Source organism: Lissotriton vulgaris, chromosome 5 (genome assembly GCF_964263255.1).
Source record: "Lissotriton vulgaris chromosome 5, aLisVul1.2, whole genome shotgun sequence".
Classification (NCBI taxonomy): domain Eukaryota; kingdom Metazoa; phylum Chordata; class Amphibia; order Caudata; family Salamandridae; genus Lissotriton; species Lissotriton vulgaris.
The window spans coordinates 267788620-267802131 of NC_141693.1; the positions used below are offsets into that span (position 1 = coordinate 267788620).

General features: G+C 48.9%; 1 protein-coding gene across 13 annotated transcripts in view; it reads right to left on the bottom strand.

Annotated features, from left to right (window-relative positions):
• Positions 1–13512, bottom strand: part of KIF1B (kinesin family member 1B) — a 1388545-nt gene that overhangs the window by 535880 nt on the left and 839153 nt on the right. For all 13 annotated transcript variants that reach the window (XM_086921360.1, XM_086921359.1, XM_086921355.1 and 10 more), the window contains 2 exons: positions 11854–11962; positions 9300–9366 (listed from right to left, as the gene is read on the bottom strand). In XM_086921360.1, the coding sequence (XP_086777486.1) occupies positions 9300–9366; positions 11854–11962 (176 nt within the window). The remainder of the gene's footprint in view (positions 1–9299; positions 9367–11853; positions 11963–13512) is intronic.

The following is a 13512-nucleotide window of genomic DNA, read 5'->3' on the forward strand; positions in this document are numbered from 1 at the left end:
ATCACTAACTAATGTCTTTTACAGATATATCGTTACACAAGTAGTAACTTGTGCATCTGAAAGAGACACGTTAGTGATAGATTCCTTACCTTAGAATAGATACCCCAACAATACCAACCCCGTGGTGGCGGGTCTGCAAACCAATAATCACACCAGAATGTCCTGGAGGTCGGAACGGCCAAAGAAGCCATCCCTCCGGACTTGACTGTCCAGGCAATAATGTTGTGCAAACCTGTGCAGGGAAGCCCACGTAGCCGCCTGGCAAATGTCCTGCAAGGGCACACCTAGGCCCAAGGCAGTTGTAGTCGTTGTGGCTCGAGTGGAATGAGCCCTCAGCCCCACAGGGGGTTCCTTCTTAGCCAAGGAGTAACACGCCTGGATACACAAGATGATCCACCGCGAGATGGTCCGCTTGTGCACCGCTTTCCCTTCCTTAGCAGCCACGTAGCCAACAAAGAGTTGGTCATCCACCCAGAACTGGCGTGTGCGATTCAAAAAAAATAAAAGCGCATGTTTTGGGTCCAGATGGTGGAGCCTCTCTTCCTCTCTCGAGGGATGCAGAGGAGGAAAGAAAGTGGGCAAGGTGATAGATTGCCCAATGTGGAAGGCCGTGACTACCTTGGGTAGGAAGGAGGGCCTTGTCCGTAACACAACCTTGTTCGGATGGACTGAAAGGAAAGGAGGCTTACAGGATAGAGCCTGGAGCTCACTCACTCTCCTGGCAGAGGTGATGGCTACCAGGAAGGCAGTCTTCAAAGTGAGAAGGCGAAGAGGACAGTTGTGAAGAGGCTCAAAGGGAGCGCACATCAGGAATGTAAGAACCAGGTTAAAGTCCCACTGAGGCATCACGAAGGGAACAGGAGGGAACGTATGTGTGATGCCTTTCAGGAATCGATTAACGATAGGGGACTTGAACAAAGAAGGTTGATCAGGCAGCCTCAGAAAGGCTGAAGGAGCAGAAAGGTAGCCCTTGATAGTGCCCAGAGCAGAGCCCTGCCGGGCAAGAGAAAGAAGAAAGAGGAGAACCTCAGAAAGAGGGGCATTAAGGGGATCCATAGCCTTTGCTGTGCACCATGCCACAAATCTGTTCCACCTGCAGGCGTATACCGACTTTGTTGAGGGACGCCTGGCTGCCAGAATGATGTTGCAAACTTCAGGAGGCAAGTCAAATGGCCTCAACTGTCGCCGCTCAATCTCCAAGCATGGAGGTGGAGACTGGACAGGTTCGGGTGGAGGACCGTCAGCTGCTGCTGCGACAGAAGGTCCTCCTGAAGAGGCAGACGAACCGGGGGATCAACTGACATACTGAGTAGCTCGGGATACCAGTATCTTCGTGCCCAGTCCGGAGCCACAAGGATGACTTGTGCCCGGTCGCGCCTGATCTTCTTCAGCACTCTGGGCAAAAGTGGTATAGGGGGAAAGGCGTACAACAGACCGCAGCTCGGCTCGCGACGAAAAGCGTCTCCGAGCGAGTGCCGCCTTGGAAATTCCAACGCGCAGAACTGATGACATTGCGCGTTCTCTTCGGTGGCGAATAGATTTAACCAAGGCTCTCCCCACTGCAGAAAGAGACCTTGCACCACGTCCGAGTTCAAAAGCCATTCGTGATCCATCATGCACCGGCGGCTGAGTTTGTCCACCCTGGCGTTTAGAGAACCGGCCAGGTGTTGAACCACCAGAGTCACGCCCTGATGTTCCAGCCATTGCCAGAGGCGCAGAGCCTCCTGGCAGAGGGTCCACGACCCCACCAGGCCCTGTTTGTTGCAGTACCACATGGCGGTGGTGTTGTCCGGTAACACCTGCACTACACTCCCTCGGACAGACGGGAGGAATGCCTTCAGTGCTAGACGAATTGCCCGCAGCTCCAAAAGGTTGATATGGAGCCGGGACTCTGCCGGAGACCAGAGGCCTCTGATCTCCGCCTCTCCCATGTGGCCTTCCCAGCCCTGGAGGGATGCGTCCGTCACAACTACGTGCTCCGGTTGGGGAAGGGAGAGGGATCTGCCGCTGACCCAATCGCGGTCCGTGAGCCACCACTGCAGCTGTCTCGCAGTGCCCTCCGAGATCAGGACATGGTCGGACAGGTTGCCCTGATGCTGGGCCCTCTGGAACTTCAGGTCCCACTGCAGAGCCCGCATCCGCCACCGGGCGTGATGCACCAGAAGGATGCAGGAGGCCATCAGCCCCAGAAGCCGTAGCGTCAACCTGACCAAAACCCGGGATAAAGGCTGGAAGATTGGAATCAGAGCCGGTATATCCCGAACCCGCTGTTCGGGTGGGTAAACCCGAAACTGCGCCGAGTCGAGAACAGCTCAGATGAAAAGGAGCTTCTGAGAGGGACACAGGTGTGACTTCGGCACATTGATGGAGAACCCCCAGCTGGTGCAGGAGGTCTGCCGTAGTATGGAGGTGGTGGACGACTGTCTGTGGCGAGCCCGCCTTCAACGTCGTCGAGGTAGGGGAAGACTGAGACCCCTAACCGGCACAGATGAGCTGCGACCCCCGCCATCACCTTCGTGAACACCCGTGGGTCGCTGGTAAGGCCGAAGGGGAGCACGGTAAACTGAAAGTGCTCGTGGCCTACCGTGAACCGCAGGTAACGCCGGTGGGCCGGCAGGACGGGGATGTGGAAATACGCGTCCTGCAAGTCCAACGCTGCCATCCAGTCTCCTGGGTCCAGGGCAGCTAAGACCTGAGCCAGAGTCAGCATCTTGAACTTCTCCTTCCGGAGGAAGCCGTTGACATTCCTCAGGTCCAAGATAGGGCGTAGGCCCCCTTTGCCCTTCTTGGGTACCAGAAAGTAGTGGGAGTAGCAACCACGACCTACTTCCGGCCCAGGAATGAGCTCGATGGCCCCCTTGGCCAAGAGGGCCGAAACTTACTCCTGCAGAAGCCGCAAGTGAGCCACCGATACGCGGTGGTGTTGCGGTGGCATGGCTTGATGAGTCGTCTCGAAGGGGAGGGTGTAGCCCCTTCGGACGATTTGCAGCACCCACCTGTCCGACGTGATAGTGTGCCAGTGGGAGTGGTGATGGCAAACCCTGCCACCCACCGGCGACACATGGGCCTGAAAGCACGGACTAGGAGGGTTTAGAGGCGGATGCTGCGGGGGAAGGTGTGGACTGACCTCACCTTTGTCCCAGACCGCCTCCACTGCGGTTCCCACGGCCGCCACCGCGCTGGATGTTAGTCTGCGGCAAGTGGCTGGCGGCACGTGTGGGGACGCCCCTTCCTTGGCCACGAAAGGAGCGAAAAGCAGCAGTTTGCTGGCGCGGGGCCGAGAGGCGCAAGGACTTGACCGTAGCCCTGGAGTCCTTAAAGCGCTCAATCGCGTGGTCTGCCTTGTCGCCAAAAAGGCGACAGCCATCGAACGGCATGTCCATGAGAGTGTTCTGGACATCTACCGAAAAGTTGGCCGACCTCAGCCAGGCGTGGCGTCTCACTGCCACCGTCGTTGCCATTGCTCTGCCCAGCGAGTCGGTGGTATCCAGCCCACACCGGATAGAATACCTTGCTGCATCTCGGCCTCCACAAGGGCTTGGCCGAGTTTGGCCCGTACCTCCAACGGGCACTCTGGCAGCACTTCCAAGAGGCATGCGATGTTGGAAGACCGCAGTCCCAAACTAAGGGAGGAGAATATTTTCTTGCCATAATTCTCATACCTCTTGGATTCCCTGTCCGGCGGAGCCTAGGGGAATGCGGTCTGGGAATTGGAGGCCTGGATGACCAGACTCTCGGTGGGTGGGGTGGGTGGACAGGAAACATGGGTCGCCCGGGGCCGGGAGGTGGTGTCTGGCCACGTTCCCATCTACGGGCGAACCCGTAGCGGGCCTGGACCAGGTGCCCAAAAGAACGTCGGTCAAGGCCTCATTAAACGGCAGCAGAGGCTCGGCCGAGCTCGACTGCGGTTTAAGGACCTCTGTGAGGAGATTAGTCCTCACGGCCGCGACGGGGAGCTCAAGGCCCAAAGCCTTGGCAGTCCTCGTCAACACCACGCTATATGTTGCTCCCTCCTCCGTAGCCACGGTAGGAGGTGAGACAAAGCCAGTGTCTGGGGAAGTGTCCAGACCACTGGCATCCCCAAGGTCTCCTGTCCAGTCCTCCTGAGACTGACACTACCAGGTCAGAGGGTCTTCAGACCCCTTCCAATCCTCCTCATCACCCATCTCCCGATACTCAGGGTCGTTAATCAATGGGGCCGGTTCATAGAAGTGGAAATCTCCAAACGGGGTCGGATGCGGCGCCGCTCCGACGCTGGAACCGGAGCAAAGGAGGAATCGGGGGCGGCGCCGGAGGCGACACCAGACGGACCGACGCCGGGGGGGTCGTAAGGTCCACCGGTGATGATCCAGAGCCCGAGGAAGGTCCAGCGGTGTCCTGCGGCACCGGGCCCAAAGGAGCTGGCGGCGCCGGGGCCGCTTGACCGTGCGGCGCCGGGCCCGAAGGCGCCGGTGATGTCGGGACCGTGGGACCCTGCGGCTTCGGCGGTGACGAAGCACCCGACGGCGTCGGGCCGAAGCTCCCGACCCGCTAGGGGCTCCAGACGGGTCCGCTGGGCCCGGAGGCGCCATGGAGCCCGTCGGAGGAGAAAGGGACCTCATGGCCATGAGGAAGCTCTCAATCTCCTCCGGTGTTGCGTCTCGCCCAGGGACCGGAGGGTGTGGGGCGGGTCGCGACGCCCGCGACTCCGAAGGAGCCGCGTGGGCGGTGTCACCCGAACCCCCGGCCGCATCGCGCGAGCGTCGGGGGGAGGCAGAAGCGCGATGATGCCTCTTCGACTTCTTGGGCTTCTTACCTGACGACGACTTCGACCAGGAGGAGTGGTGCCGACTCCCGGAGCTGTGGTGGCTCTGCCCCGCGACCTGTCCCTCAACCTCCCGTGGGACCGGGACCTCACGCGGCACGGGGCCGACCGCTGGAGTTCGAGTCGCCTGCGGGACCGCTCCTGCCTGGCTTTCAAAGAAAGGGCCCGGCAGTCGGAGCAGGCCTTGTCGTCTAGACAAGTCAGGCACAGGTGGTGAGGATCCGTGACCGACATGGTGCGGTCGCAATCTTCACAATGCTTGAAACCAGGCATCCCTACGGCACCGATTGGAGTCGCTAAGACTTCGAGAAGGATCAAAAATGATCTCAAAAAAGTTAGTCAAAAATTGACTGGGTTACTGCTTTTTCCAGATCTGCGCTGGCTGGCGCGGAAAAAAGATGAACTGACGTCAGCACGCGGAGGCGGCGTCTAAGTACTCAGACGACGTCATCACGGCGCCCACGGACGCGGAGCCGCAGACAACGCCTACCAACGCGCAAGGGTACTGCTACGCAAAAGTTTCTGGATCCAGTCTGACGCCTGGGGATATTCTAAGGTAAGGAATCTATCACTAACGCGTCTCTTTCAGATAACGCGTTTAACGCGCCACTGTGCCCGTAACATCACAACCGGATTAATGTATGAGCGACACTGCCTGCCCTCAGGCCAGTGACGTCCAACACTTCACAACACCGAGGCAGGTGAGGCTCAGGAAGGGAACAATATATTTAGGACAGCAGCTGTCCAGAGGTAGAGGGAGAAACATTGATACTGATGCCGGAAACCAGGCTATTGCTCATCACAGCTTCCTGTAATAAGAGGGGACTGCCTTTCGTGACGTCACTTCCTGGGACACCACCTAACTTGGAGCGTCCCCTCACTTCTTTTTTAGGTCTCGCCTAGCGATGCAGCGCATGCGCTGCTTGCCTTGGCGAGACCTATAGTCGCCAGTTTCTCTGCCGAAGGGGGACAGTAGATGTGCACTCCGTACCCGTGCACATCTCCTGTCCCGCGTGAACACAGCACGCGCATGGCGCACTTTCACTTTCCCTCCCTCCCCCGTCTTCCTAGGCGCAAAAATGCTCCTCCATGGACGCTCATAGTGGAGCAAACACAGGTACAACGCCATAATGCGCGTGCACGGCTCACACAGCCAAAATGGGTGCAACGTGGCTTGAAATGAGGCGCGCACATGAGGTGCCTAGAACAGACGAAAAAGAAGGGCAACCTCCATGGGTAATTGAACAGACATGGCTTTGAGCATAAGTGGCATAAAAGCAAATAAATGGGAGTTTGGTGGAAGGCTTATAACGAGTGATTAGGAGTGCGGCCTGTAGTGTAATGGAGAGAAGCAGGCTGGTGGGAGTGAAGAGCAAAGCAGGCTGGTGGGAGTGAAGAGCAGAAGGGCTGTGCTGCACACACTAGGGAATTAAGTGCGGTTTTGCAGCAAGAAACCCCCATGTATTGCAGGTGAGATAGCCACTTTTATGAGTGCAGGTAATCTTCTGCTAACTTGCATGAATTGGATAATGGAGGTTATTTCTCGGATTGTCCGCAGTAGCTGGGTGAATGAGGAGGACCATTAAGCTGCCAGAGTTGCAAGTAGTTTCTTTGACTTTCCTAGTGCTACCTGGACGGTTTTCTCTGGCTGAGAGAATGTGCAGTTTGTGGGAGGCAGCCATCTTATGTTTTCAAGAAATCGTCAATGTCGCCATTTTACTTCTCACCAGAGCTCTAGTGCCGGTCAGTGGTGTAGGGTTCTCTTTATTACACTGTGTTTACATTTTAAGGCACCCTGTCACCCCAATGTGACTTGGCTGAGGCACAAAGAAAAGATGGGGAATGAATGAAGACCCCTAGGATTCAGCACACTGCTCATGTTATGGGACTGCCAGGGGTGCCCAAAGAAAAGTTGGAAGGGAGTATTAGGAGACTGGAAGATGTCAGCGTGCTGTAAATGACTGGATGCTATCAGGTTTATAGGCAGGAGTGAGGGTTAAACTATGTTTATTTATTCATGCAGTTTTATACAGTGCTAATATTACCCAGAGGTGTTGGAGCGCTTTACAATAGCGCTGGAGCATTACAAAAGCATCAAATGTTACACCAGCCATAAATATACACAGTACAAGAAATGAACATGTGCAAGGCATGAAGAGCATCTTACAGGAATGAGGCAGAGGAGGGATCCAACGGGCAATTAGTGTCTCTCACATAAGAGGGCTTTCAGTTCAGGTTTACAGATTGACGTTGGACATGCCTGGGGTCAAGGTGTTCCAGACTGTGGTGGTGCTTCCTGGAACGGATTGAACCATAAATTGTTCCTTTTTAGGTCGAGCCTGTGCAGCGCATGCGCTACTCTGGGAGGCATGCTGTATTGGAGTATGTATTTGAAGCCCCGCCCACTCTCCGCCGATATTGGTCATTGGCTTGTGTCACTGTCCTTCGTAAATGCTGGCTTCTAACTCATTATGAGGCCTGTCAGTCCCTCCTTAGTACCGCCTTGTCTTAATTTGTAACCTCCCATGAGGACTGGATCTTGTACTTCGGTTGTTACACATATGTATTCTTTAGTCTGTAAGCACTATTTTCTTTCATGTGTTTCTCTTACTGCAGGAGGGTCTCTCGTACACAGTTGTGACCAACGGCTTTTTTTATTTAACTTGTAGCAACACAGAGCTCTACAGGGGCCAGGAAGACAGAAGGGGGCAACTCAGCCATGCCTTCAAACATTAATGACAATTCCTTTTATTTAGGTTTTAAAAATCAAAACATAAATAAAAGCCATTGTAATTTACAATGCCAATAGCTCAAACTTGTGTAAATGTGAGACATATTGCATTGAAAATGCTTTTTTAGGACTTGTGTCTTGCTTAAAGGAGTGTCCTGGCCAACAGGAGCTATCCATGCCACTACAAGTAAATAAACAAAATTCACCATTATGGAGGACTGACTAGCTTAATCTTATGGGTGCTACACCAACGTGTGCTCCATTTCTTTAACCCCTATGGACTATCGTATTGAACATAAACCTCCACAAAGGAAAATACCTTCTTTCGTTTAACTCTATGTGTTCACTAGAGAGCGGCACTCAGCGGACCACAAGGTGAGCCTACTCTATTTCAGATTAATTTACCACTCCAGCCAGAGTTTGCTCTCTTTTTTACACAAGCCCTCTCTTCCACAGGTATTGCCGCCCTCAAGAGACAGTGATTCTAGTCCAACAGTTAGGATTGACTCCCTTACCCTCAGAGATTTCTATTTTCAAATAATTACCACGCTTTCCAAATTCAGCCAGTATGTGATTTCCATTTTTTTTCAATTTAAACCACACTAGATTCTAACAGTTCCCTAATCTAAGCTTTGTTTCCCTAGACCCCAGGCAATCTTAGTCCTGATGAAACCCTATTATCCTTAACCTCTTCCATGCTCATGACAAGCTCAGCTCGTCATAAGCCACGGTGGCCATGTGCTCATGACGACCTAAGCTCGTCATAACGGTCAGAACACTCACACGCGGGGCTAATTTCCCTACTGTGCTGAACGTTCTGAAGAAACGGATGTGGCCGTGACGAGCTGAGCTCGTCATGAGCACCGGGGCGCTGTGCCCCCCCCCCCCCCCCCCCACCCCCCGCACAGCGGGGGAATTAGCCCAGCAGGCAAGGGGTTAAAGGGTCAAACGATTAGAGAGACTGACAATGTTTCCATATTGCTCATACAATGATTGATTTTATGTATTCAATATTGTTTTGATTAGAAACTGCTGCCTCTTATATGCATCAAACTATTAACCTCTTATGCTGACGTTTCATTTCACCTTTTTTTGTTTTACTTTGGTTCTGGCTTGATTACACACATGGGGTTCTTCCTATCCTATTTTTTTCTTTAAAAACACTCATTTTTTGTCATTATATATTTTTTGTCAACATGATTCTAGTTGAAAACAACTCATTTCAGCTCAACCACAGTTGCGTACCTAAATATTGGCTGTGCTATTATTGCTTTTCCAAACATCTAATTAATATTGGTCTACTTTGATTTGGCCCACACAGAAAAATTGTGACGTTCATAATTTTATCTCGAATGAGTTCCATGTGAACGCCTGTTTGAAGGATCACTTGAAACCCTGTTCGCATGGACATACGGATTTCTCTTGTCTTTTTGTTTAATAGTAATCTGTGGCGGCAGAGAAAAAAAGGAGCACATGTCAAGTGTTTTGGCTCTTTATAAAGATCAATTACGACACTACTGGTGATGTCACGAGGATTTATGACTGATACTGCACAGTGCCACTGGACAGGTGCTACAAACTGTTTCTGGATCCAGTCAAGCATCTGTGAAAGGTTAATTTAAGAAAACTAAAGGAATAAGCAAACATAAGAAATTACAAGAACTCTATCCTACAGACTGTCATGTTCCATAAGATCAAATATTACTTCATGCATGGAAAGGCGTGAACTGGCGGAAGAAGTGTAGAAAGGAGACCGCTTCTTACCTGATGCAGCAGGAATGTTCCCTGGCATGGCTGCCCATTGGTATGGTCAACAACAGCAGGTATGTACCTATGAGAAAGAGAACAGCGACTGCTGAGAGTGCAGAGTGACAAGACTGCGGCCTAGCAGTGTAATAGGACTGGGAGTAGGGGGTCTTAAAGCCTGCATGGAAAAGGCAAATGAAACTGGGATATAATAGACTGTGAGGACCAGAGGTCATAGGCAGGGATGATGCAGCTGAGGGAGCAGGAATACTGATACCTGCATGTAATAAAAACTTCCAGTGTAGAGGGACAAGGGCACTGCCAGTGTAGAGTGACAGGGGCAATGCCAGTGTAGAGGTACAGGGGCACAGGAGCCTACAGTCTGCAAGGCTCAGAAGACAGAGGAGACATTTGTATGCTACCAGTTTCATTGAATTTAAGGGCAGAAATATTGGAAAATGGGGAATTGAAAGAACTGAGGGAGTAGTGACAAAAGTGCCTCATTTGCAAAATTTTAAGTGCAGGTGTATAAAGTTTTGCTTAGAAGCCAGAACACTACAAGTGGCTCCGTTGGGTAGAACCAGAAGTTTCCTTCTATGAAAAAGTGATCTTTTTAAGACGATTGATGGTGTTAGTTCAATTGTTTTAGACCGCACACAACACGAATCAAAACGATTGAACAATCATTATTGACTTTTAATCGAAAAATAGATTTTTTAAATATCAAAAATGTTTTTTTGAATATTGGAATGGGCTGACAAACACAATACAACAAATAATGACGTAATGACAAAAACACAGAGAAGTATAGCGACTGGTGTGACAAATAGTCAAAAGAACCATCAAATTCATACAACACAAGACAACATCATAACTATAAAAAAAGTCTCTATCCCCTTTTGAATTTCAGCAATAACCCACAGTATCTCTAGAATATATGGTTACAGAGAAACAGGACATGAGAGAATGTTACGCCAACGTTTCAACCCAGATAACAGTGTGATTATGGGATCATCAAATAGGGTCTTCCGCAAGACAAATTAAAGGCTAGTGTCAGCCTTAGTATTCCGAAAGTGAAACTGAGTCTATTTCTCCCCGAATATGGTAGTAGCGTAGTGACTGAAAATAACTCCCAAGTAAATAAATCGCTACAGATGGTCTATAATCATGGATGTCAATCAAAAAGGCATCAATACTTTACACGCCCCCATAAATCCTATGAATTGGTCTCCTGTATAAGGGGCAGGGTAATCCAGAGTTCAAATAGATTTGAGTACCACAGTGTGGACAATCCTGGTTGATGAATTATTGCGTGATAGAGGAGAGTCACATTACACTCGTACCAATGTACGGTGCTGTGACCTCACAAAACAACAAGTAAATCACATCTGTAGGACGAATTAATCAGCCTTCAGAAGAACTGCCTACATTTATGGCAGTTTGCGAGAAAACTTCAGGAGACTCCCTATAACTTGGAACCCGTCAGGAACTTGCAGGTTCCTGATGGCCTCAGAGTTAGACGGAGTCTCCTGACACTAGCTTTTAATTTGTCCTGAGGAAGACCCTATTTGTTTATCCCATAATCACACTGTTATCTCATTCTCTCATGTCCTGTTTCTCTGTAACCATATATTCTAGAGATACTGTGGATGATTGCTGAAATTCAAGAGGACAGACACTTTTTTTTATAGTTCTGTTGTTGTTTTTTGATTGAATTTTATGGTTCTTTTCATTATTTGTCACACCAGTCACTATATGTCTCTTATTGTCATTAAGTCATTATTGGTTGTATTGTGTTTGTCAGCCCATTCAAATATTCAAAAAACGTAAAAACGTTTTTGATACATAAAAAATATTTTTTTCGATTAATAGACAATAATTATTGTGTAATTGTCCTGATTCTTGTTGTGTGCGGTCTAAAGCAATTGAACTAACACCATCAATCTTCCTAAAAAAGTATTTTTTTTATAGAAGGAAACGTCTGGTTCTGCCCAACAGAGCCACTTGTAGTTTATAGCACTATTACCCAGGTTCCGAGGGACACAGGGTCACCCCATTGATCTTAATAGTAGAAACCAGAACACAGCACTATGAAGTGCCGGAGTGCAGAATACCAAAGCCACATAATTGTGATCCCACCTTGTGCTTTTTTCATCAACTTCTAGACACTTTGTGTCCCTTTATCACACCATTTCAGGTACCTTTTCATCCTTGCTTCTTTTGCCGCTCTTGTTCTGGCCCAAAGCCTGATAAGGAAAAATGAATGCTAGTGCCCAAAAATGGGTGCCAGTGGGCCCCACCTGCAACCATCAACTCAAATGAAGCATTAAGTGACACTAAACTTGTGCAAAAAGCCAGTATAAGAGGCCATATGGGGCAAGGATACTAGTGAGTGATAATGCAATCAGACAGACAGGGAAGGAAAGGGACAGATTGCTGATACCACAAGAATACATCAACCTTGATTAAGAAATTCTGTGAGAAGAAAATAACATTTTCAAACAAGCTTGGATCATATCAGTTTACTGATGCTTACAGATGAGGAGAGTGTGGAAGAGGCTGCTGTACTTACTCTCCGGTAGGCTCCAGCTCACTTATCTCCAGCCAGAGAAGCAGGTCATATTTAATGACACTTTGTCCCAGGCTCGTCTTACTTAAGGGATTCAGCTTTGTGGCTGGAACTGAAAGAGTGAGGATAAAGATTACAAATATGCACTACTGCTGCTAGTCCTACAAAATCCCACAGAACTCTCTGTTTCGCTCCGATCAACCTCTTTTGCCCCACTCCTCTTCATTACAGTCTGTCTACATTATGAGCATTTTTCTACTTCTCCCAAATGATCTATTTTCCTCTGTAAAACAGACTTCCTCCACTTTCCCATCCCCTGCTTTTGCCGCTTCAGACCCTCAAGTTCCTTACCATGGTTACGTCATTTCTCTCCCACAAAGCAGCTCTCCAAGCAACATCTCTCATATTGCAGCACATCCTCATCTATTTGTGAATAGCAGGTCCATTGTTACTTATGTTTTATGATTTTGGTTCTCCTCCAATCTCCTAACTCATCTTCTCCTCTATCATCCTTTTCCACACTTCTATTAGGCCTTCTATACATTAGCCACTACATCCCTTTTTTGAATTGGTTACATCATCATGTTAGCCATATACCAAATAAATACCATCAATCCTTTACCACTTACTCATGGTTCCTGCATCAGTTAACTGACGTGATATTTCTCGGAATAATCTAATTTTATTCAGTGATTAACAACTAACTGTGCTCCTTTAACGCGTTGGACGAGAAGCTGCGTTGTCCAGATCTGATGCTTCAAGTCATTCTTCCCAGAAGGATGTATGACGTTACAACGCATACTTTTACTCCGCATACCATTACAACGCGGTATTTACAACGCATACCGTTACAACGCATAGCGCTTTGGGGTGCTGGATAGTGGTAAGTATAATTTACTATTCTAACTCCAGTCCCCGTGGACCCTAGGGAAGGTGTTGGATAGTAAACGAAACTTACCTCTTATCCTAGAGCGCCCCCCAGCGCAATGCGTTGTAATGGTATGCGTTGTAATGCCTGCGTTGTAGTGGTAGTGCGTTGTAAAAATTGCGTTGTAACAGGTGCATACCTTCCCAGAAGATCCAGCTCAATGTTCTTTACTAGACATCAGTTACTTATCTGTGATAGATCTCCACAATTGCAGTTGTTTTAAATTGGGTGCTTGTATGAACACCTACAACACCAGGGTGAGGATCCCAGACTTCAAAACCAACATAGCGGGATTCATTTGTAGCTGATAAAAATAACATTTAAAAGGAATGATATGCAATTTGGGCTAAATGCAGCGCTGTTTTGTAGGTCTATTCAGATTCCATGAAACACAAAGATTTCACTTAAATACAAATTGAAGTGGTGGAGGATGCTTCACTTGTGAATCTATAAAAGATAACATTGTAGACTAGTGGTGTAGATGATTAATACATTGTATTTAATCAATGAATCCATCATAAATTTGCTAAATCAAAGTGCAAAACTTCAATACAAAAGTGAGAAAATAATAAGTTTGGCTATGTTTCAATGAATATGGATATTTTGTATCGGAAAGTGAAAACTTGAGAAATAATTCGAACTACCCAAAGTTTGTATATTTTATTAATTCATTATGCCTCTATATGTTTTCAGGAATCTCCGCTCAAATGGGTACCATCTTTTGAAATGGAAAA